A 26,851-nucleotide genomic window follows, 5' to 3' on the forward strand; every position below is an offset into this window, starting at 1 on the left:
TTTCGCAGATGAGAAGCTACAATTTCATTTTTATTTTCCTCACATGTAGTTTTGGGACCCACTTTTGCGCAAATGGCCATCTACGAAAAATCCTCAAAACGGTATCGTTTCAAAGTTTTCGCCACCTACAAAAATCATTGCTATTTTGGTTAAGTAACTAATTTTTACTTAATTTTGGAAGTTTTTGATGATATTAGTGTGATCGGTCTTTTTCTCTTATTATTTTGAGATGTTAAAATCAAAATTATTAATTTTAGCAATGACCGTTACCAGATAAGAAAAGTAATTTGAAGACTTGTGTTATAAATTTATAACGAAGACTGTCAATTTTTATTTTAACTAACTGGCCTTCCTTATTTTGTAATTAATAAGGGCAACATTCTACCTTCATGTACAACAATGACCAAAACCATAACAAAAACATACCATAAGAAGGGTCTGACCAAAACCATAACAAAAACATACCATAAGAAGGGTCTGAGTTAAAAAAGAGTTAGGAACAAAATATGCCACAGGGACCATTTGGGTAATTTACTCAAAAACTAATTCAATCTTTCATTTTTTTTTTTCTATTATCTAATAGGCTGTAGCGACCATTGAGATATATTAAATTTTCTTAGTATGTTTATCTTGAAATTATTCATGTGATTATGGTCATTCATAGGTTACCCCTTACCCTTGGGGAGTGTCCATAGATCACCTATTTTCATCTACATAGTCCACATGATTATTAGTACAAGTTGTTAGCAACGGAGTTTGTTATGATAAGTGTTGTAAGGGAAGGGATATGATTGAATACGTACGTATCTTCATCACTCTATTTTACTTTGTTATTCCTTAATATGTCTTCTCTTAATTTCAAGAGTCGTTCTTCTATTATTGATGGTTCTGGTTGCTGATATCATCACTTCAGCACAAGTTAATTCAGTCTCAAGTGATTTGTAGCAATTTGATTTTGGGTTTTGTTGAACTGCATAGAGTTATTTTAGGTTTTGAAGCTGGTGATCGAAACAGGAAGCAGAGAAACGTTGGTGTACACCAGGTGTTTGATTTTTTGCCTTAATTAACATATATGAGAAAATGAGAATCAAATTTTATTTGGTTTATATTACTTCAAATTACTGACACTATTTGCATCCCTTTTCACCTCAACAAAATGTCTATTACTTGCATCCCATAGGCACTAAATAGACCCTACACATCATGGTTATAAAAAACATGGTTCTTAACCTCTTTTAATAACATTATCCATGAGATTCATCTTGCACCTTCAGTGTTCTTGACTTCTAAACAACTCAAAATCCAATAATCTCCATAAATACATACATAAACGCTACAAGTGCACCACCAAACACACTATAAATCCTCCCTCTTTTATTTATACAACAAAATGCCAGATTCCACCGATTGCACTTGATATGTAAAAATCTAGGTGAAGAACTGAATACCTCAAACCGGAGAAGCAAAACCTATGAAAATTGTGTAGTAATGAAAAACCTATGAATTTATTGATCCTCAACACATGATGAGCTCATATTGAATAGTTCGATTTACTATAATACAATTTTAGTCTGAATGGTTGATTAACATTGTTGTAGGATACTTTTGTAGTTTTGTATTTCTCAGTTGAATCCTAGTTGCATACAGTTTGAAACTCATTTAAATCTTTTGAATTTACCTTTTTCAAATCTATTGGGGTGTATTAATTTTCTTATGTTACTATGAACTTATTTGTGCCTTTCTGATGACAAATACTTATGAAAATTTGCACCGATCTCTTTTCTTGGGTGGTAAAGAGTAGGAATAACACTAAACTTTAATCAGATTTTTGCAGGTAAGAAAGGAAACAATAAGTTGCTGAAGATGGAAGCAAATTCTGCTTCTAATTACTTTCATGGTATGTGCTTCAAGAATACCCAATAATATTCTCATTAAACATCTCAACCTACCAATTAAGTTTCAAGTATTTCACCATTGCATTTTGCATATATTTTTCACAAGCCATTCCTATTTTTCCATGCCTGAGTACAGCATTTACTAACAAAATAATCTAGCTAGGTTAAGTCATTCGTTATCCCACTAACACTGATAAACCCACATAATGATACCAACGAATCTGAAACATTGAAATCAACATCTTCAACCAACAAACTTAGATCAGTGAGTACTTTGTTATTTGATTCATATGTTAACATCTTCACATCAACCATGTTCTTCTTTAGTATCCTCCTTCATATGATGAACAGTTCTATCCTTGAATACTATCGACAGATAGTCAATTGGTTTAGATGGTCATCACGATTAAACCTAACAATGAATAGGGTATTAGAGCATTTACATTATCATGAAGAATACATCCGAAAATCATGAATTAAAAGGCCATTAATAGGCAATCAGGAAACATGAAAATAGAATTTACCTTTAATAGTTACTTACTTCACATTAATCAGACTCTTCGTCTTTTTTGAATTCCTGCATAAAGTACATAAATATAAATTTGAATATTTAGGTAGCAGATTCTGACAATAACAAAAAAACTTACATGGAAATTTTCAAATGTAGTTTAAGAATTATTAAAGCAAGAAAGATCTAGTTTACCCTTGTTTGATCTTTATAATAGAGGAGTTGATGTCTTCCTCTGCATAAAACAAGCCAAAATTTATTTCTATTTCTTTTAGCTGTGGAGTAGCAGAATTTCCTTTGGTGAAAGTCGTTATTGCTGGGCAGTTGAAGATTTCCAAAGTATCCAATAATGGGAATGAAAAATCCTCCTTCCCCAAGCTAAACCCCTTAAGACATGGAAGGTCTTGTAATTTCAAGGACTTTAGACGAGGTAACACAAGTATCTCATTCCTCTCGCCATCAAATTCTTCTGCTTCTACAACTACATTTGTGTCCTTGCCAATCACCTCCTCCATATGTCTGCAGTTCAATATACGTAGCTCTTGGAGTTGCAATAGACCACCAGCCATGGAACTTGTAAATACATGTTTTAACTTTTTGCATTGATTAATATCAACTCTTGTTAGGTTTGGATACTCAAATGTTGTTCCTTGATTTCTCTTCCATATATGCCTCAGATGAGGTAGCCATTCTAACTCCACTTGTGTTAGGTTTGGAAGATTGACAAGAGTAGTAGTAGTAGTTTGTGACGATTCATCAAAACCACTTCCACTTCCACTATTTCCATTTCTCCCTGCTGCTTCCAATGTTTCAAATACCTCCTCTACCCCAAAACAATAGCCTACATGAATCTTTTGCAGCTTTTGCAGTTTCAGCAACTTACTGGATGGAATAATCTTTTTAACATTAACAAACTGATGTTCCACATGTAATTCGATCAAGTTATGAAAAGACCAAGGCATCCCTTCCGAGGTAGCAGGGAATGTGGTCTGCAAGTCCAACAAAGACACACACACCATGAATTTGAAATGTCATATGCCATAACTATAATGAAATTTGAAGAGTAATGACGAATATCAATATTGAAGAGAGATTATAATTATTATTAAAGATGATGATGCTAATTACGTACCCCAACCAGAAAAATTCGATTTTTGATATCATAAAGCAAGTTATCGATATGTAAAGTTTGTTTAAATGCAAATTTTCTGTGTTTAATTAAAACACTTTTACTTAATTGGATGATGTGGTAAAAATAATAATAATAAAAAAAGTTATACCTGAAAGTTAAGCCCATCGTTATCGACACTATATATGCCAAAGCTTGTTTTTATATACTTGAGCTTGGGAGATGTTGATCCACCAGGTGCGAACATCGACATTTGGGGACATTTTTTGATGGTAACATCATCCAATGATGGCCACCGGAACTCATTCTTCCCCAAGAAGAAACCCTCCAGCTTTGGCAGACCCACTAGTTCAATGGACTTGAGACGAGGAAACACCACAACCTCCTTAGAAGATGCATTTTCTTCCTTCTTCACAATCACTTTCATTGCCTTGCAATATGTTATCATTAACTCTTCGAGCTGCCTCAGGCTTTCGAGTGCAGAGAATGTGAAGGTATGTTCCAAACACCCACAATTGTGGATTTCCAATATCTTTAGATTGGGAAGCATAATAAAGCTATCTTGTCTTGGAATTCCACCATTTCCTTCTTCACAACCACTCTTGTTTTTGTTGCTGCTCGTCCCTTTAGTTTCAAATACCTCCTTCATCCCATCACAAGACCATATTCTCAGCACTTGAAGCTTTTGCATTTGTCCTTCTCTATAACATGGAATCACACTTGACAATGCATCACAATTCCTTATACGTATCTCTCTAGAGTATTGGCATAAGCTCCAAGAAACACCGCCTGCTTCAGACAACTGCAAACACATGGAAAATTGATGTAAAATCAAACTACTATATACTTAGCATAGCTTAATTGTCTGTTACCAACATACAATACTTTGGTATAAGAAAATTAATTCAACAGTTAACGTTTAATGATGCTAAATGACACCAGTGTTCCCACATCAAACATGTAGTTATGGTTTTTTATAATTAACACAGGGATTCATTATAGATCATACAAATGGCCAACTCAATGATTTCTATTAGTTTGGTTGATGATGAAATTGGTTTTGGGTAATATTATACATCGCTGTTAAATTTTGTGCATAAATTACAGCAAAAGCAATTTCATTTATAAAATATTTGATGACAGGAGAACGTTTTTTTGGTTGTTAGTAAGGAGACTGGCCGGAACCCAACCAACAGAACCAGTTCCGGTTCAAAAAATAGGGAATTGGGATCAGTTCCAAAAGCATTGGTTATATTTTTTTTAAACTTCAGTTTTGTTTAAGCATGATGGCCACCGGAACTCATTCTTCCCTAAGAAGAAACCCACCAGCTCTGGTAGATCTTTTAGTACAATGGACGTTAGACGAGGAAACACCACAATCTCCTTAGAAGAAGATGCCTTTAACGTTGTTTTTGTTTGCTGCTCTCCATATTCATCTTCTTCCTTCTTCACAATCACTTTCATTGCCTTGCAATACTTTATCGTTAACTCTTGGAGCTGTCTCAGGCTTTCGAGTGCAGAGAATGTGAATATATGTTCCAAACTACTACAATTGCTGATTTCCAATATCTTTAGATTCAGAAGCATAATTGTGTTATTTACTCTTGGAATTCCACCATTTCCTTCATCACAACCACTGTTTTCAAATACCTCCTTCATCCCTTTGCAAGAGCTTATTTTCAGCACTTGAAGCTTTTGCATTTGTCCTGCTGCATAACATGGAATCACACTTAACAAAGCATCACACCCTTCTATTATTATCTCTCTAGAGTATTGGCATAAGCTCCAAGAAAAACCACCTGCTTTAGACAACTGCAACACATGGAAAATTGATGTAATATAAACTATAGACACAGATTTTGTATAAGAAATTTAATCCAAAATCTAGTTTTTTTATACTAAATGACCCGAGTGCTCTCCACATCAAAAATGTAGTTTTCTTTTTGCTTTTTTTTTTATAATTAATATCCGGATTTATCGAAGGGACAGTAAAAGATATACCACTTTACAACCTAAAATATAGGAATGCAAATTCAATGAAATTAGTAAAAGACATACCACTTTATAACCTCAAATATAGTAATGTAATTTCAGTGAAATCAAGAAAAAACATGTTTAATACAACAGGCTTAGAAAAGTTAGTTTTGGGGTAATATTATAAATTGTTGAATTCTATCCTACAATACCTGTCCTCTGATGGCCCCTAATATCTAAACTAAGTTACATGTTTAACACAACATAGGGTTGTTTCTTAACTCTAAATCTATATGAATTGTTATGTTTTGGTTTTAGAAACACGGAATTGTCTTTATATCAATTTATGGTTGTTGTTTATCAGGGGACAACTCTGATATACATATTGTTTTTATGCAATCGTACAACAACTTGATGAACCCTATCAATATTTTTTACCCGTTGCTTTTAAAATTTCTAATTTGGCTAACTCCTCTAGGGTTTTGCTTTTGATGTTCCTCTTAAATGCTTCTATTTTTTATGGGGTTTCTATGTACCTTGTCGATTGCTCCAATAAAGGTTAGTGACCATGTTTAACAGTCTTTGTGTTGTTGTAGTATTGTTGTAGGTTTCCATCGATCTCATTAATGTAACTAAATTCTTTACAAAGCAACAGATTATGAGTTATCTTGCAAATAGAAACAGCAGTCCAGCTGGACAGAAGGAAGTATTCATCAGCCAGTAGCATCAACCAGGGACGGACGTAGGAATTGACAGTAGGTGTTGCCGATTTTTTTTTCCGGTCAAACATAATATAAAACCAAAAAATAATTCATTACCAATCAAAATCGTTAAACCATGAAGGAACGAAGCTTCTTAATCTATCACCTATTTTCTTTTTTGGAAACTTGTGTAGTCTTATTTGACAAGGTCCTTGAAGCAAATATGTCCTTCTTACATCATCTCTTATTTTTGAGGCATAACTTGTAATCATTGGCCTGTCCGCCGGGTCCTTTGGAAGATCTTTTAAATCAACACCATCATTAGTTTTATTAGAGCATTGTGTTTGTGGAATTGCATTAGAGACCGAAGGAATTGATTGATTGGTGATTGGTGTTTGGGAAGATCCTTCACCACTTTCATTAGGATTAGGTATTGGTCTTTTGGTAAGAAAACCACCAAGGGTAACCTACAATTACGGGTGTAACTGAGCCGAGCTACTCGGGATCGACTCGTTAAAAGCTCGACTCGAGATCGAATTAAACGAGCCCGAGCCGAGCTCGAGCCCAAATATGAGGCTCGTTTATTAAACGAGCTCGAGCCGAGCTTCAGTTAGTGGGCTCGCGAGCCTAAATGAGCCTAAATGAGCCTATATATATATATATATATATATATATATATATATATATATATATATATATATATATATATATATATATATATATATATATATATATATATATATATATGTGTGTGTGTGTGTGTGTGTGTGTGTGTGTGTGTGAGAGAGAGAGAGAGAGAGTGTGTGTGTGTGTGTGTATATATATATATATATATATATATAGGCTCGTTTAGGCTCGCGAGCTCACTAAATTGTTCACGAGCCGAGCTCGAGCTTCATTTTAAGGCTCGAATCGAGCTCGAGCTCGAGCTTGGTTAGGCTCGGGCTCGGCTCGGCTCATTTACACCCCTACCTACAATTCAACATTAAGCTAAATAACGAATAATTTCACCAAATCATCCAATAGCTTCAATAAAAACATACAAATTACAACAAATCAAAATTGAACTTCAATAAAGACAATAAGACATAGCAATTTTATTTCACCAAATCAATCAATAAGTCAATAACATCAATAAAAACATAGCAATTTCACCAATTCAAGATAAAAACATAGTAATTTCGATTTCAACCTAAACAAATTGGTAAAATTTCAATTTTCAAACACTTACTTGTTTCATTCTTAGCTAGGGCTTGGAGTCGAATTGAACAAATGGGAATCGATTTTTGCTACTCAATCAACAAGACACTTAAGAAATTAGAAGGAATTAGCAATGGAAGCATCAAGCACCAAGCAAAAGTCGTCAAGTCGTGTCTTCATGAGTGAAGGTGTCGTGCGTGTGCATCCGTTCTTGACTCCCTGTGTTCGATGGCTTGATGGTTTTTTTTTTCTGTTTTGCAATTGTCGATTACTGATGAATTATCTCCCGAACGTTTTTGTCATTCTCCCAATCGGATCAAAAGATCCAATTATCCAAATGGCATTGGGCTTTATTAGTTTTTTTTGGGCTAAAATTAATAGGCTTTTTGGACTACCAATTGATAAGTCTAAGTTATAAATATATTTTTGGGCTTGGTTGATCCAACAGGGTGACTATTTTGTTTACGTAGTTGCCAATTTTTTTACGTAGTTGCCGATTTTTTTACGTAGTGGCACAATATGCAAAAAAAATAAATAAATAAAATAAAAAAATTGGAAATTTTTACACTGCATACACGGAAACTAGGTGTTGCCGGTGCCACACCGGGCACCTAGTCAAAACCGTCCTTGGCATCAACTCTGATATTCTTCTTTTTGTAGTTTATAAATCCAATTCTTCGATTATAACATTTTAATCTCACAAGCAAGATATTTTATCTACTATTTGTTGAAAATGACATCTTTTTCAAGGTATTCATTACTTTACAGTTTACAACTTTCTATTGATGGGATTGTTTGAGAATCTTGAATTCTAGAAGATGAAATAAGATGACACTGAGACAGGAGACCCGATAGATGAAGACATGTGGACAAATTATTTTAACTCCAATAAGGGTTAGAGACCATGTTTAAAAATATTATTTATTATGTAAAACCAAAATCCTTAGAATATGAAATGAACATATGTTTTTTTGGTATGACAGGTAAAAGGAACTTGAGGTGACTCGAGCACTAATAGACTTTGTTTTGCCCAAAGTAGGAAACAGTCCCAATTTCAACCGGGCAGGGGTAAGAAGCTGAGGTGTGTCATGTATCTATGTTAAACGAGTTAGCTTTTAGCCTTTTCCATGTCACCTTCAAAATGATATTGTTTAGATCATTATTATTACTACTAACACATATAATATTTTAATTAAGGGAGAAATATTGAATTTGATCTTTTGGCTAATTGTTTTGTGATGGAACCTTGAGTTTTGAAGCTATTTGTGGGGTTCTCATTATGATTGCTACTAACACATATAATATTATAATTAAGTCTTTCATCTCATTTGGGGGTTTCTTTTATGTGTATATATGGCTTAAAAACAGTCCTGATTGGGTATAAGGTCTCGTTTGATAATTTATGTCCGAGAAAATGCTGTCTGGTAAAGTGCTTTATGAGAGTTTTCTGAATGGGAAAGAAAACCATGTGTTTGATTGTAAATCTAATTGATTGTGCTGAATGATGAAAAATGACAATATTACCATGCTGTTCTATATTGTGAAGGATAAAGTTGTTGAATAATTATAAAAACATACAAATTGTCATACAAAATCAAAATTACACAATAATCATTAAAAAAATCCAAATATAATGCCGATTAAGTTATTTTTAGTTTATTGTTTGTCAAGTTGATGTTACGTTGTTATTCTTTCTAGCCATTTTTTTATAACTCAACATGTGATTTTGACCCGGTTTATGTCCGATAGTGGTGGGATTGATGAAATTTTTTAAAATGTATTAAGATGATGGTGTTGTCCACAAAAAAAATTAATCCAATAAAAATGAATTAAAATAAATTAATAATCTAATAAAGTAATATTATATATTTATAAATAATATTTTTTAATATATAATAATCCAATAAAAAAGAATTAATCCATAAAAAGGAAATAAAAAAATAATTATTTAAAAGAAATTAATAATCAGAATAAAACAATATCAATTAATACATAAATATTATATATTAAAAATAAATTTATTAATATATAATAATTCAATAAAGAAAGATGCGGAGTTTGGGGCATAATTGTCTTTCCAGCCTATTCATCCAGAAAGATATGGTTTTGGAGTTTTCTGGGAAAGACATATCTTACCGGAAAGACCTATTTTTTGTGCATATCAAACAGTCATCCCGGTCCATTTATCAGAATTTTCCACGGTTTGGTTTTTGATAGATCTTATATAATACACATTTGTTTTTTGGGGACATAGGAATTTCAATGCTCTGTCATATGGTTTGCATCCACCAAGGTAAAACAAATAGCTTTAAGATCTAAAATCTTACTTCTTTTCTCTGATTTTTTCCATCTCCTTATTTTGCAAATTTCCATCCAGAAGATGCATAGAACTCATGGTAGATATTGGTTTCATGAATCTTTGTAATCATTTTTTTCTGGGTCTTCTATGAGCCTCTACAATTTATAGTTCTTCATATCCAAATTTTTGTTTGTCATACTATATTTTTTCAATAAGAAGGTAATTTAACTTTTGTTTAGCTTCCATAGGGGGTATTTGATCAGCTTGGAAAGAACTTAGCATGTGAATGGGGAAAACAATCTTTAATGGTGTAGAATGCCAAGGATATGAGAGTAAAAATTTGGCGAGGATTGGTCAACACTTTTTAACCATTATTTATCAGTTTTTATAAACTATCATCATTTGGATAATATGTTTATTGGTAAAAAAGCTTAGTCAATGCCAACTTCCTATTTTTGCTTTATATTTGCTCAAATGACTACGTTTCACTTGGACTCTTAAAAAAGCTTAGTCAATGCCGACTTCCTATTTTTGCTTTATATTTGCTCCAATGAGTATGTTTCACTTAGACTCCTAATTTTATTTCAGTTTGTCATTGCATTCTAAAAGATTGGTTTTCTGTTTTACATGTATTTCACTTGGAATTTCAATGGATTTTATTTTCTGTTTGACATATATATATAGTAAAACATACATGTTACAAGGTTAATGAGTTTGACGTATAAATAGTAAAGCATCAATTCATTATCCACTCATTTTAAGATTTTTTTTACTTTAGATTTTAAAAATGTTCTTATAAAATAAATGTGGGATTGGAACTTTTCAAGAAAAGTACAAATAAAAAATTGGTTGCATTTAGATGCTAAGTAATGTTAATTGTTATTTATGATGGTTTTTAAAAGTGAAGTAACTAAACCTAATTTTGATTGTTCAATAAGAAAAATAAAAGGGAATTATATTTATAATAAACTGTTAAATAAAGAGCATTTTTAGCTTAATTGTTTTTTGTTTAATACATAGTTTTATTTAGCACATGGTGTCGTTTATAAAAAAAGGTCATCTTGTCTTGTGTTTGTATCTTTTTCATCTCAACTAGAATGGAACAAAATCTTTATTCAAATTTTATATAATCAATAAAAAATTCTAAACAAAACTTATATTATTAGTTTAATAAAATTTTATAAATATTTTACCCGTGAATTCCACAGGTTGTAACCTAGTTTAACTAAATACTTACTACCTTTTTTTATTTCTTTCCGTTTAGATTACAACACATATCTTGGTTTTTATTTATGCAGAAATGCAAACATATATATATATATATATATATATATATATATATATATATATATATATATATATATATATATATATATATATATTGGTTTTTATTTATGGGGAAACAATAGTCATTTAATTTTTGTTACGATATTAATGATATTTATGAACTTTGTTATGATATTAATCATTTAATTTTTCAAAACTCAAAAAAGTAGCAATTTATGGCCCCCGATTAATCACCACCTAGCCAATTAAATCATTAACCCCAGACCACTGACTAGCTAACGTCGATCGTTTTTAAAAACCAGAAACTATTAAAAAAAAAAGCCTTTGAGACGTCTAATATTTTTTTTGAAAACACCATCCATTAAGTCGCTTATTAAGCACTTAATTCGCAGAAAAAAACTAAAGTTATTTTTTTCATATATGCACATTTTCACAACTACATATATTCAAATCAAAAAATGTGCATAGATGCACAAAAAAGACCATTTTCTAAATTTTTTATCAGCGAATTATGTGTTTAATAAGCGACTTAATGGTTTGTATTGTCAAAAAGATGTACATGTATTAAAGCATTTAAAAAAAACGAGAAAAATTCTCAGGTTTTCACGAATCTTTGAGTTCTTAAACGATCCTAAGTCTCTCTCTCTCTCTCTCTCTCTATCTCTCTCTCTCTCTCTCCTTATATATATATATATATATATATATATATATATATATATATATATATATATATATATATATATATATATATATAAGTTCAGTTGAGTAAAAAAAATAAGGAAAATGAGGGAATCAATCTCTCATATACATTTATTTTGCTGCCAACATTTATCGTACCGAGGGAAAGAGAGAAAGAAATGCACGTGTGTTTTTGCAAATTTGTAATATATTTCCTTAAACTATGCTAATCATTACCTTAATATATGCAAACAACTTATTTTTTTGTTTTTTTTTAATTTTAAATAAGTTACTTTATCAAAAGCCGATTTTAAATATATAATATTTCGTAATTTTCTATTCTCTATAAATAGAAATTCATATTGACATAGTTTTAGTATAAAATATTTTTTTTATAGTTTCAGCTATCGTTATTTATAAAGGAGTAACAATGTATCAACTCTTTACTACAGTATATTCGTTATTCACTTATAAATAAATCGTTTAAGTATCATTCGTATAGGAATAATTACATGTTATATTCATATATGAATAAAACGTGTATTCGCTATTCTCACATGTTATATTCATATGTGAATAAAACATTTATTATAATTTTGTTACAATTCATTTGTTATTAATATATGAATAAGTAGTTCGAATTTTCAAAATACTTCGTCTTTTATTAACAAAAAAACGTATTCATATATGAATATCAAATAAACTGTAACAAAAATCTGATAAATATTTTGTTCACATATGAATATAATATATGACAAGAGCTGATACACGTTTTATTCATATATGAATATAACATGTGACAAAAGTTGATGTAAAAAAGTATGTTTAAGGTAAGAAAAACTTTATTACATGTTATATTCATATATTAATGAAACTTAAACTGTAAAAAAAATAATCATACATTTTATTCATAAGTGAATAATGAATGTGCTATGATAAAAATCTGATGTACTTTTATTCATTTATGAGTAACGTGAGTTGAAACTATAAAAAAATTTATTTTATGTTAAAACTTCATCAATATAGATGTCTATTTATAGAGAATAAAAAATGATAAATTTTGATATATTTAAAACCGTTTTTCAATAAAAATAGCTTCCTAAAAGTTTTAAAATGAAAAAAGTATATTTTGTATATATTAAGGTAATGGTTTGGATACTTTAAGGAAAGATGTTAGTTTGTTTGAAAACACACGTGTGGGTTAGCATTCAAATGAGTACTTGAGAATGATTACCCTATTCTAAACTTTTTTTCTCAATTGAACCATCATCTCTCAGTCTCTCTCTCGGTATATATATATATATATATATATATATATATATATATATATATATATATATATATATAGAGCTAGATTATTGTGTTCTAACAATCTATTGTGTGCATGTAGTATTGATTGTGGACCAATCATTTTAGTTATTTTAAGAAAGTAACTAATGCATATTACATGTTGAAGATATAATAAGTATTAATTAAATCTTCAGCATTTAATATGCATTAACTACTTTCTTAAAATAACTAAAATGATTGGTCAAGAATCAATCTTACGTACACACAATAGATAGTAGAAACATTTGAACCTAACTATCTCTCTTTGTATATATATATATATATATATATATATATATATATATATATATATATATATATATATATATATATATATATATGGAAAAGTGAATATACCTAAGAACCTTATATAAGCTTAGTTACCAACCTTCAAAACTACTTCGTTTTGATTTAAATGGTAACTACTCATCTCTATTTTTGGTATATTCCTTCCAAAATCTAGATTATCATCTCCATAATTTTAGGATTACGATTGTGTTACCATATTTATGATGCCATCTTCTTTAATATTTAAGAAATCAAAATTTTAAAAAAACAAGTTCTTTTAGAAAAGACATATGGAAATTGTTTAATAAAAATTGGTTTACAGATCTTACAAATATATTTAAATAGTTGTTTACACAATTATTTTCTTTTCAATGACCGATTATTATTAATTTTTAAATATAAAAAGTTAAATATATTGAACAGAAAGTTAGAATTAATTAAATATTCATTGAAATCATACTAAATGTATATAAAGACGAACTGTATAAACTCAGTTAGTTTCTTTTGCAATGATTGACTACTCCTAATATAAAAAGTTAAATATATTGAACAGAATGTTAGAATTAATTAATGATATTCATTTAATGCATTGCAATTTATTTTAAATTTGGAAATTAGATAAACAAAAATTGAATGTGGAAATAAAATATTAGGAAAGTATTACGTAAATAAGGAAGGAGGAAGTTCTAATTTGAATCAAAACGACTTAGTTTAAATAGTTTACCTAAGCTCAAGGTTGTTAGGTATATTCCCTCTTCCCATATATATATATATATATATATATATATATATATATATATATATATATATATATATATATATATATATATATATATATATATATATATATATATATATAGAGAGAGAGAGGTAAGTTCAATTGAGAAAATAAAAAAGGTTGAGAATGGGGGAATCATTCTCAGACGCTCATTTATTTTTGTCGCAAAAGCCTCCGTGGTACCGGTGTAAATTGAAAAGGAATATACATGTGTATTCCAACAAAAGATATTTCTTTAAACTATGTTAATCATTACCTTAATATATATATACAAAAATATAGTTTTTCGTTTTTTAATTTTTAATAAGCTATTTTTATCGAAAAATGATTTTAAGTATACCGAAATTCATGATTTTTTATTCTCTACAAATAGACATTCATATTGATATAGTTTTAAGATAAAATAAATTATTTATTTTTTTTATATTTTCAATTATTGTTATTCATAACTGAATAAAAATGCATCAAATTTTTGCTACAGTACATTCGTTATTCACTTATGAATAAAAATATATAATTAATTTCTTTACAGTTTAAGTATCATTTATACTACTTATTATTATATGAATAACAAATTAACTGTAACAAAAATATGATAAATGTTTTATTCATATATGAATATAAAATATGACGACAACTAATACACGTTTTATTCATATATATAAATAGAATATATGACGAAAGATGATGTAAAAAATATATTTTAAGTAAGAAAACTTTATTACGTGTCATATTTATATATGAACGATACTTAAACTATAAATAAAAATTTAGCATATGTTTTATTCATAAGTGAATAACGAATGTACTGTAATAAAAATCTGATATATTTTTATTCACTTATGAATAACGAGAGCTGAAACTCTAAAAATAATAATTTTTTATTTTATCTTAAAACTATATCAATATGGATGTCTATTTATAAAGAATAAAAAATTATGAATTCTGATATATTTAAAATAATTTTTCGATAAAAATGTTTTTTTAAAAATAAAAAAGCAAAAAAAGTATGTTTTGTGTTTATTAAGATAATGATTAGCATAGTTTAAGGAAGCATGTTTGGTTAGAAAACACATGTTTATCCGTTATCCATTTCCGCCGGTACGCCTAAGTGTTTTACGGCAAAATAAATGTGTGGCTGAGAATGATTTCCCCATTCTCAACCTTTTTTTTCTCAATTGAACCCTCCTATATATATATATATATATATATATATATATATATATATATATATATATATATATATATATATATATATATATATATATATATATATATATATATATGACAGCGAGTAAGTTGTTGACTCTTACATCATACTTCGTTAGTGTAGTTTACAACGGGTTAACAAGTTATGTGTTACATACATGACCCCTCAAAATAAATGATATTTCATAATGTGATAAAAGATTTGGTTCGATTCTTGTCATTGTTGGAGAACAACAATGGCGAAATTGTCACAAGAATATGATTTTTGTCCATGTATTCAGCATCCGGTATGAACAATTTACAAGAGATCATTTTAACGCACAGATTTGTGGGTTTAGCACTTCAATCGTAGACGTGTTGGGATTTGTGGTCAATTGCTATCAGAAGAGTAATGTAGTAAGTAGTATATATAAAGTACAATGTTAGGATTAGTGGAATTAACCCCAAGACATAATTTTTTGTTGACTTAATTACGTGTATTTTCATTTGTATGTTAAAATAATGATGGTTAACGGTTAATATTTGTTGTTTGTAATGGTTAGCTTATTTATTTTGTAATGAAATTTCTTTTTAATATTTTGAAACCGGTTCCAATATTTATAGACCATGCATGGGTAACCGGTTTTGAGCAATCTAGTCGGGTGCATATCATTGCTCACCCCTAGTTTTTTGTTGAAAAATAAATTTTATTGTTTAATGATTATATATAAAACATAATGTGTCATGACATTTATCGTTTAGGTAACTATCCTCCTAGTATAATGTTTATAAAATGATTTGTTATGTGCATTAAAACTTGAATATATATATATATATATATATATATATATATATATATATATATATATATATATATATATATATATATATATATATATGGTTGGAAGTACAACTATATAAGGGAAAAATGGTCCAAAATAAACACAACTACGAAAATGGAAAAATAATCTAAGATACTTGGTTGTAAAAACAACAGAGGATTCACATAGAATAACAAACCTAATTAGACGTGTGCATTTTTAATTAGGAAAAATAAAAAATAAATCTTATTACTAAATGAGATGAATTATGATAAATAACAAAAATATAAGGTTGTTGGGTTTCATAATAATTTGTTGTGCCAATATTTGTATGCGAACACGTTTTGCAAGTTTGGTCTGTTAATGTAATAAAATCTTCATTTCGTAGGTGAGTATGTTTAGGTCTCGTTATTTAGCCTGGGTTCGCAGTCCTAGGATGTTAGCTTAGGTGTTCATTTCTGACTTCCCTGTATGCCTATATATAGGGATGTCTGTTAGAAGAAAGAGTAATGTTTTGTAGAGAATAGTTCCTTACTTTGTACCGAATTGTTCTCTAGTGCTCTCTAATGAAACAATGATCTTATTTACCTTTTTGTGTTCATAATCATTCATTCATTTAATGATACTTTCGTTAACAAATTAGAATCATTATCGTTCCTATAATTCTTACAAAGGTAATACTTGTTCAAATGAATGGAACTTTTTATGCCTCCAAGTCCCATTCTTGAGTTTGCATGGTATGTAACAGGTGTGCAATAAAAGTTTAAATCTTTTGATAAAGAAATTAAATAAATAATTGAATATGTACAAAACATACCTCAAATTGATGAAGAAAAGTGGTAGTTGTAGTGGTATTGTTGAAATATATTTCATTGCTCCCATCCTTGGCACCACCTCCACCAATACACTTCAGATTGTTCATGTATCCTAGACTGAGAGAATCAAGTTGAGGGAACAAGATGGTGCTTGTGTGGGTAGATATAGTCATTTCTTCATCCTCATCGTCTCTGTTTGAAACAACTTCTTCAATACCAACACACTCGTTTATCATGACTTCCTTTAGGTTGGAAAGAAGCTCTGCAATGAGAGGTGAAAACAAGTACTTAATGCTTTTGCACTCGTACATGTATATGGTTGTGAGGTTGTGGAATGGGGATTGTGATTGTTGTTTTGGGAGAGCAAAGAATTTATTCCAGTTACACTTCCACACATGACTCATGTTGCCCATCTTCCTTAGATTCAATTCCTCGAGGTTGGGAAGTATAAGATTTTGGTTATGGTGAGTTGTTACCAATTCTCTACTTGTTGGACTCTCTATCTCAAACACCACCTCCACTCTTTCATAATCCTCCAACACAAGTTTACGGAGGTTATGAAAAGAGTGTATGGGACAGGATGCGAATACACCATTAGAAATACTATTAGTCCCTTCTTGTAATGTCTCTTCCTCTGACAAAATATCAGTCTGTGCACATATAGCCCAACAAGAAATGTAATTAGTAACTTGGGTACTGAATTGTTTTATTTATTTATAATTCCAAGTCCATTCATAATTATCTCTTAAATGTCAAATCCTGTTACTTTTACTTATTTCGGATTACAGGTTTTTTTGAGCCAAATATTTTTTTGTTAGATAATGACATTTTAAGTTGATAACTTATTAAATCTATTATTTTTTTACTAAAAAGTAAAAGGTGATATTTATAATGATATATTACCTAAAGTTAGATGATGAAAAGTTAGTTGTAATTTATTACGTTTTGAACTATTTTAATCTTACTGTTGTAATGATGATCTCTAATGAAAAGTCATGTTTTATACTTAGTCAAGATATATATATATATATATATATATATATATATATATATATATATATATATATATATATATATATATAAAGTTAAACAACATTTATAAATTACTTGTATTGCAACCATAATTCAAGAAATGGTTTGTCGCTTAACGGTTAGTAATATTTCGTTCTAGTTGTGATGCCTAAGTTTAGTCATCCCACCCCTTTATTATTCATAAAGTAGGAGCTTAATCCTTAATTGAGTAAGAAAGTGAAATTGAAAGCCATACCTGCTCTTCCTCTTGTCTACTCTCTTCCGATTCATGATTTCCCCTGTTTTCTTTGTTTTCTCTGCAGTCATATATCAAAATCTCTAAAAGTGCCCCCAGATCAAAATTGGTGGTGATAGGTGTGAATACATTTCTAAACCTCTCACATTCTCGAATATATATGCGTTCAACTGCTTGAAAGCCACGAACGAGAGGACGAGAGTTATCTGCACCTTTTATCCTCCAAACCTCTCTTAGCTTCCCTAATTCCACCGCATTAATGTTTCTCAAGTTGTTGTTGTCTTCTGGCCCAATTGCACCATCACAATCCAAGTCGATGTTGAATAACGATTCAATGGAACTGCATTTCTTGACATTAAGCTCCTCAAGATGATGCAGCAGAGACATGGGATTGTGCGGAAATAGATTCACAAGTTTATCACAATTTCTCAATTCAATCTCTCTCAACTTAACTTTCTCACCTCTACTAAGTTCACAAGGCCATATTTCCTCTAAGTTCTCCATGTCATCAATTTGAAGTGTCTCTAAGTTAGGAATCACAACCTACAAAATAATCATCTGTTAGTAGCCACATCCAAAAAAATAATATATCATGCAATCAAATTACAAATATATTTTGAAATATTTAGTTAAAAAGATTGTTTAAATTGTATTAGCATAAAGAACATATATCTACCTCTTCCTTCAACAAACTACACGTTTCCAACTTGTTCTGCGGATAAATGCTTGTGAAACCTGGAATGCCCTGAAGTTTCAACTCTACGAGTTGTGGTAGCTCAATTATGTTGACATTAAGGCACAAACCTAATAACTTCGGTAGTCCACCTAAATATAAAAACTTCAACTTAGGGAATGTAATTGTCTCTTCTTCACTAGCCCCAATTCCAGTATGAATGAGTTCTTCCATATTATCGCATTCACAAATTTCCAGATGCTCAAGACTTGACAAAGTGTTTGCAACACAGAGTTTGAAAAGGTATCTCAACTCTATACACTTTGAAACTACAAGGACTCTTAAATTGTAGAATGAAAAGGATTGAGGAGGATGTGTCGACTTCACCTTAACATCTTCAAGATCATTCATTCCATCTATGCTTAAACAAAGCACCTCTGTTTTCACAAACAACTCATTAAAATTAGAGTCGAATACTTCACCCTTTTTGGTCACCAATTGCAACGTGTTTTCATATGAGTGGCTACTCTCAGTGATATTTCCAATTAATAAAGGGCATCCCACTGAGATCTTGAATCGTTCAAGATTCTCAAATGACATATTCTTCACTTGAGATTTGTTATTAAAGAACTCAAATTCTAACGTAGAAAGGTTATTTGAACGCTCTGCCATCTCATTGTAATTAGCCTCTGTAAACGCTGACGTATTTCCAATATAAAGTTCTTCAAGTTTGACCAAATTTTTCAAGACACCCTGTTCTATACGAAGACGATCACAATATCTCAGATCTAGTAGCCTTAGCTTTTTTAAATTTCCAATTGTGGAAGGTAACCATTCAATGTTAGAATTAAAAAAGCTGAGGACTTCCAAATTCAATAGCTTTCCAATACAAGAGCAATCAAACATCCTTAATGAACATTCATGGAGATGAAGCACTCGGATGTTGGTGGAGCATTGAGGTGACGAGGGAAGCAATGGATACTTCATTTTATCATATGATATAACCCGAAGTTTTTCCATTGCTTGATAAAAGTCTTGAGGAAACCTTAGAGACTTATCTCCATGCATAAGTTTCAAAACTGTTAGGTTTGGAAACTTAAGGTCTCCTGGAAACTCAAACCCATACATACTCTTGCATGTTAATGAAATTGTATTGCAAGAGTCAGCCATATTATATTCGGTCCATCCAGGCATATTACCATGGTTGACAATTGAAGCATGCTCGACTGTACAATACATATCCAAAACAAAAGTGCGCACCAGATCGTGTATCTTGACGCACCGAATATCATTACTTTCAATCAACAAATTTGAATCCAGGAGTCGCTCAATACATGCATGCGATCTCGTTCTTGCCTTTCTTATGGTATACACTTTTTTAAATAGATTTAAGCCCCATCCATACCTCACCAACTCCTCAGTAGGAATATCAAAGTCTTCGGGGAACAAACCGCAAAGCAAAAAAATGGCTTTGGTCTCCTCATCTTGGAGATTGCGGTAGCTCATCTCGAAAACTTCATTTGCAACATTTTTAGTGTCATGGTCCTCTAAACGAGAGAGTGCGTCCTTCCATGAATCCTTTCTTTTATTTCTTAAAGTAAGAGCCATGGTTTTAATGACAATGGGTAAACCATAACACTTCTTTACTATATCTACCCCTATCTGATGAAGCTCATGGTACTGGTCACTAATTTCTACAAACCGGAGGAACAACTTTTGTGCTTCTTCTTCTTCTAAGACTTTGACATTGAGAATTAAATCGGCTTCAACTCCCATCATTGTGCAAATATCTCTTTTTCGTGATGTCAACAAGACCTTGAAGTTGACACCTTGATTTGGAAAAGGAGTACTTAAACCAATATCTTCCAAATCAACAGATTGCCAAACATCGTCGAGTATTACGAGGAACTTTTTCTTACCTCCATCTGAGTTGTCCTTGAACCATTTACAAAGTTTATCTGCTCTTGCTAGTTTAGTGCTTTCATTTAGCTCAATATGCAAGTAATCGGCTACAGCTTTCTGAAGAGCAATAGGGTCCGTCTTTTCCCCTATAACCGCCACAACAACATAATCAAACATTTTCCTCTTTTCCACAACATTCTTTATCTTTTTCATCATTGTGGTCTTCCCCACTCCACCCATCCCACATAAGGCTACCATGTGGCCTTTGTGGTTTGGTCCAAGTGCTTTTAATGCTTCTTTAAAAGTCACCTCTCTTGAACGGAAGTCATCGTGTTCGGTTGATGGTGCAGATGTGGACGCCTTCATGGAATCAAGTACTCTTCCCAAAGGAATGGGATGATCAGTCCAAGTGATTAAAGAGTGTCGTCTCATGGCACTGTCAATCTCCTCAGTTATATTGAAGGCATTCCTCCCGACGGTGTGCCTTATCTTTAGATTGAAGCAACTATTGACGTCACTAGGAACTTTTTCGAATTTTTCGATGATTTTTCCTACATCTTTTAACCACCCATCGACATTGGTTGGAACCTCAAGATGGCTACTAGTGTTTCGAGTCAGGTGTTCTTCAACACCAACTCTTGCAGCCTTTAACTCCGTCATTTTAATACACATGTTCCTCACGTACTTCATGCAGGAAATGATGTAGCGTAGGTAATCATTAATGGGAATCATCAGAATCGGAATAACTTGTTTCATGATTTCATTAGCTGCCTCCATTGTTGGATACGCTTACTTGTAGGAGCACCTACATAGTAGCCAACAATTGATCATATAGAATTCAATGGAAATTAATAATGGATGGAGCAACTACATGCACCCTAGATTCGTTGCATTCAGTAAAGTTGTATTAACTTTGGTCCATAAATGGCCAGTCAAATGATCTAATCCTTAAAAAGGTTATATTATAATCTGAAATGAATTAAAAATATAATGCTATAGAATTCTAAAGAAGACGATAGTAATAGAAATCAAGAAAATGGTTTTTCACAGACTAACTATATAAACGTCAAAATATGATTATGTTAAAAATGATGATGGCAATTACATGCATGCTAGATTCATTTTACCGAGTAAGGTTGGAACTGACGGGTGATGTAAAATGTACATAGAAGTCCACCTCGTAATTAATGATGCATTTCCTATTAACCGGTTGTGTTGCTTAATATTTATGGTTGTATATACAAAATATTAATATAAGCAAAAATTATAACCGAATATGCTGAGACATTGTCTTCTTTGTTGAAAGCGATATGTGGAAACACATCATTTTCAATGAAAATGGCCAAACAATTGTTATTAATAATGACCGACCAACGCTACTCTATCATTTTCACTTTGGATTTAAGAATTGTGACGATACATTAATTCAACATGAGCTATTTTAGTGGATCCTTCGGTTTTTTAAAATAGATATCTATGTTAATTTTTTTGTTAGAAAGATGTATGTCTAATTAAGTATACAAAACCCATGCCTTATAATCTTGTGATAATAATTATTTATAAAATACTAAAGATGTGTTTAGTCATTTAAATAAAATACACGCCACTTTTACCGTACATTCCTCAAAATCTACAAGGACTTTTGTTTAGAACACACAGTCACCCACATGTTTTCTCTCACCTTTTTTTCACTTTCAACTTGGGATATTTTAAGATATCTTACTCATGCATTTTTTCTACAGGGATGCAGCACTTACGGATGTATATTATTTTGTTTGGAACCAAAAAAATCGAAAATCAAAACCAACCAAAAGAGAATTTTGACAAAGCTAAATTTAAAATTCGGTTTTTTCTTTGACTTCAGACCAAACCGAATTTGAATTTGGTTTATGGTTTGAGTTATGGTCCATGATGTCCAGACCAAACCAAACCAAACCGAATTACCATATTACATTTATTTATTTATTAAATAATTTATATTTATATTAATTATTACGTTAAATCTAAATTAAAAATTTATATATATATATATATATATATATATATATATATATATATATATATATATATATATAAAAGCATTTACAATTGACATTGCGAATAATGAATTTGGTTTATGGATTGAGTTAGTCTTTTTTCTTCCGTTTTGTTCAAGTAAGCTTGAGTCTAGGGCACCGCCGATTGAGCGTTGTTCTTTCGCCCACTGTCCCCTCATTCGGTCGTCACTACGACTGTGGTCTCTGCCCCAGTCCTCCACTCACCCACCATCTCTAAAGTCTGAACTCTATGTGTGTAATTTGAACTACCTTATAATTCTGAAATCAGAAGTCCGTTTTTACCATCTTCTTTCAACCATTTATAGTACATTAGAGATTTATAGCTCAATTGAAATTTTGGATTTTATTTTTGAAAGATAAAATTGCAAAAATGGACCTTGTGGTATTTTTATTGTAGTTTTAGCCGAAATACTTAAAATGACGACTATGCCAAGGAATTCTAATTTGGTTTTCGATTTAGAGCCAAAAGAATTTCAAACCTAAGAAACCATAAAGTGAACCAATTCCCATGCCTAGCCGTGCTACCCCCAAATACCCTTGTTGCATCCGCCACTAATATTAATTTTTGTGCCAACTTTAAAGAAAATGTAGATTATTATTATTATGGTAATAGTGTTTGTAATTAAATTATTACAAATAATTGTGATTAGTAGGTGTTTGTTAATAGAGTTAACTACGATATAATTGGTAAAAAATAGTCTGTCTTATAATCATTGGCGGACCTACAATAGGGGCAGTGGGGCACTTGCCCCCACAACAAACAAAAATAATAATAATAATAAATAGGTATATTTTTTTGAAAAAATTATTTTGCCCTTTCAAAATAACATATTTTTACTCTTTAAAATTTTTTTGCCCCCAGAAAATAGATTAAATTATTTTTTGCCCCCTCTTCGAAAAAGTTTTGGGTCCGTCCCTGCTCATAATCCAAAATGATTTTGAAGATAAACTATTGGCATATTAATTTTGAACATGATAGTAACAGGATTTAAGGTTAATTGCAAATAATGATATTCAATTTTGTCATATATAATTTAGTTTGGTACTAATTAGAGCTTGCATGAATATCATAAAAAAACTGAGAAATTGTTATGCTTTGTAACTAATTAGCATAACCAATTTGTTATTCGCTTGGGTCATTCTAACTTAAAAGATCAAATTCCATAATAAAACAATTTTGTAGTCATTTTAAGATATCTAGATATATTTGCTCTTTCTAATCACCACAGTTCTTACCCAGTCCCATATTCATACAATATCTTCTGAATCATCAAGTGCGGAAGTCATAATCTAGGTTCAATTTTGGAAAACATACACAAAAAATCATGGATCCTATTGAAAATGCTTGTAGAATATATAATGCATAAGAAAAGAGAATAATACCTGGACCTTTGCTTTGTTTTTACAATCTTCTTGTCTTAAACCCTCTCAAACTCTCTGAGAATAACATACTTATGAGAAGGGTTTTTAAAGAGAGAAAAACAAAAGCATCAATAGGGAAAAGCAAAAGCATCAAGGATGTTTTATATTAGACGTTTGGGCATGGTGTAGGTTTGGTATCCTAACTTTTTATTTATTTATGGTCTTTTCATTATAATTTAAAGGTAAATCTCGTATATCAAATTTTGAATGTCCTATAAATCTAAAAATAGTAAAATTTAGAGATTAGAAACTAATAATTAGCAATAACTAAATGAAAAAAGGTTTATAATGATATTAATTCAATACCAAGCGAATTATAAAATATTAGATCGTGAGACTATCCATATTATCAAGATTTTACTTTTTAAATTTATTACTAAAAAAGTAGCAAAGAATTTATCATTAACGACATAAAATATAATTTGATAATTTTAAATCTTCTTAGAAATATGGAAGTATGTTATTTCCATTCTGACCTAAAAATTTTGTGTGGTAACTTACATATAAGGGTTTATGACTTTATGTGATTTAGTTTATCTATTCATATTAAATTATCTTGAAGATAAACCAAAATGGATAAACATAGAGAAAACATGGTGCAGTACTGTCTTATGTTTTCAGTGAAATGCAAAAACAAGATTTAACTATATATATAACTTGAACCTATAATGCTATAAATTTTGTTTACAAAAGAAAGATTTTAGTTTGTAGAATTATCTATTAAATCATTATAGTTTGAAAATTCTATCAAAAACCGACAATAGATCTCCATTGGGTCCTGTTATCCCCCCTATCAAACCTATATAGCACGCGCTTTTACATCAATTGCCGGGTTTTTTTTTTTTTTTTACATACAAACTCTCTATTTTACACGTATGGTCCCTTTACTTTTGAAGTTTTTCAATTCATTTATAATTATTAACAATATTTTTATTATTTTTTTATAACACATTTAAGTATTTTAATTTTTTGTACCAAACAATAACTTAAATTTTATATAGCCCTATTAATTTAAAAGAATAACATATCACTTCATATGTATAATAATTATTACCGTTCTAGTTTTAATGGTTAAATATGTATAATAATTATTATTGTTTTAGTTTTATTGTTTGACAATTTAATTGCAACCTTGATTAATTATTTATAATTGTTTTTATTTATAATAATATTTATTGAAAAATATACTTATATAATTCTATATTTAAAAATGTTATATATATATATATATATATATATATATATATAATAAAAATGTCAAATAGGGATAAAAAAAGGGAAGAGGGGCTGATTACCTGTCCCCTTATTCTTTTCTTTGTGCCAAAAAAAAAGGAAAAAGGTGGGCCCCCTTATTACCTTTTCCTTTGATGTATCTTATTGGTTATGTTAACTTTTTAACAAAAAAAAAAAAAAAATACTAATCAGGTTAAACTTGAGTTTATTAGTGTAAAAAGCTTTGATATGTTTTAAGATTATATTGATCTCGATTTTTGTAACTTTATTGATGATAATTTGTTTAGTTATCGTCACAGAGTAGAGATTTGCATATTAACTTTGTTGTGAGAGATAGTAGTTGACTAGTTGCTCTTTAATTGAAGTCAAGAAACCTATCATGTTCAATTATTTTAAATTAATTGTTTAAAAAGTCATTTGCTGTTTTATAGATGTATTTCATTGAAATAAAAAAGCTAATTACTTATTTGTGCAACATAGTTATAATTTATGTAACAAAATGATTTTTGTTACCAATTTGCAAAGCCGTGTTTAATATGTTACCATTTTTTCTACTTTATGCAAAAAAAAAATGGTAAATATAAGATATAAATCGGTAAATTGATAGGAAAACAAAACTTATGACATAATTTGAAACAAATTCATGAAACAAATAAAACTATGTTTATGGACTTTCCCTTTTAGGCCGGAGAGAGTCGCTCGGTGGCCAAGCTCGCCTCCAGCTCGCTATGAGCGCTAGCACCACTCCCATCAAAGATGCTACAAGAGTCGCTAAGGTTGGGTCATTATTGACATAGCCAGAGGAGAGAAGAGAGAGAAACTTGGATGGTGGGCTCTCAGAAACTTTTTTTTTTCTAAAATAAAACCTATTAAAATAACACATCACCACTCTCTATATCTTGTAACTTAGATGCTACAATTTTCCCCATCTTGTGGCTTCAAAAAATTTTACATGCCATAAAAAAATATTATGTGGCAACATGCTAACTATGCTACCACTCATTCCAATCTTATAGCCTCACAAAACTTTATTCTAATGTTTGCATAAACCTGAAATTTAAATTTAAAATTTTCTTACAACTTAGTATTTTTTTCAATAATTAGCGGGCTAATTAAACATAACATGGAAAATATTTAGAACAGAAACATAAAATATCATGTCATATTTTTTGTTAAATATTTCTTTAGTAATTAAATATATTTTTAAGTTCCCTTTATATTAATTTTAACTATTTGAAATACTATTTCGAAACGATTTTGCCATCACAAATCGCATTGTAGGAACAAACCGGTTTTTGCTGAGAAATGGTAACAATTTTTTAGTCATAATTTCTATTTTTGACGTCTTTCACACCTTTATTCTAATTTGAAAAAATCATCTAATTTAGAGTAATAAGCACAACTTTG

At 30.2% G+C, this 26,851-nt stretch overlaps 1 protein-coding gene and 2 long non-coding RNA genes across 5 annotated transcripts; 2 read left to right on the forward strand and 1 right to left on the reverse strand.

Annotated features, from left to right (window-relative positions):
* Positions 1 to 650: 650 nt before the first annotated feature.
* Positions 651 to 3,038, forward strand: LOC145158885 (uncharacterized). 2 transcript variants are annotated; one of them, XR_013737347.1, is made up of 4 exons: positions 651 to 799; positions 979 to 1,042; positions 1,825 to 1,897; positions 2,679 to 3,038. It is a non-coding gene; the product is annotated as an uncharacterized LOC145158885 (long non-coding RNA). The 2 variants fall into 2 exon arrangements; XR_013737346.1 differs by having other exon boundaries at positions 1,835 to 1,897.
* LOC145158884 (uncharacterized) lies at positions 1,855 to 24,260 on the reverse strand. 2 transcript variants are annotated; one of them, XM_079077743.1, is made up of 9 exons: positions 24,173 to 24,260; positions 18,834 to 21,537; positions 18,158 to 18,700; positions 16,893 to 17,540; positions 4,859 to 5,344; positions 3,684 to 4,334; positions 2,599 to 3,392; positions 2,420 to 2,472; positions 1,855 to 2,307 (listed from the first exon to the last, which is right to left on the reverse strand). In XM_079077743.1, the coding sequence occupies exons 2-8, from the start codon at positions 21,507 to 21,509 to the stop codon at positions 2,433 to 2,435; spliced, it is 5,838 nt and encodes a 1,945-aa protein (XP_078933869.1). In that variant the 5' UTR covers positions 21,510 to 21,537; positions 24,173 to 24,260; the 3' UTR covers positions 1,855 to 2,307; positions 2,420 to 2,432. The 2 variants fall into 2 exon arrangements, with proteins under 2 accessions (XP_078933869.1, XP_078933870.1); XM_079077744.1 differs by lacking the exon at positions 4,859 to 5,344.
* LOC145158886 (uncharacterized) lies at positions 8,103 to 8,623 on the forward strand. Its single transcript, XR_013737348.1, has 2 exons — positions 8,103 to 8,301; positions 8,391 to 8,623. It is a non-coding gene; the product is annotated as an uncharacterized LOC145158886 (long non-coding RNA).
* Positions 24,261 to 26,851: the final 2,591 nt, after the last annotated feature.

Source organism: Lactuca virosa, chromosome 2 (genome assembly GCF_052849685.1).
Source record: "Lactuca virosa cultivar CGN04683 chromosome 2, Lactuca_virosa_CGN04683_v6, whole genome shotgun sequence".
Classification (NCBI taxonomy): Eukaryota; Viridiplantae; Streptophyta; class Magnoliopsida; order Asterales; family Asteraceae; genus Lactuca; species Lactuca virosa.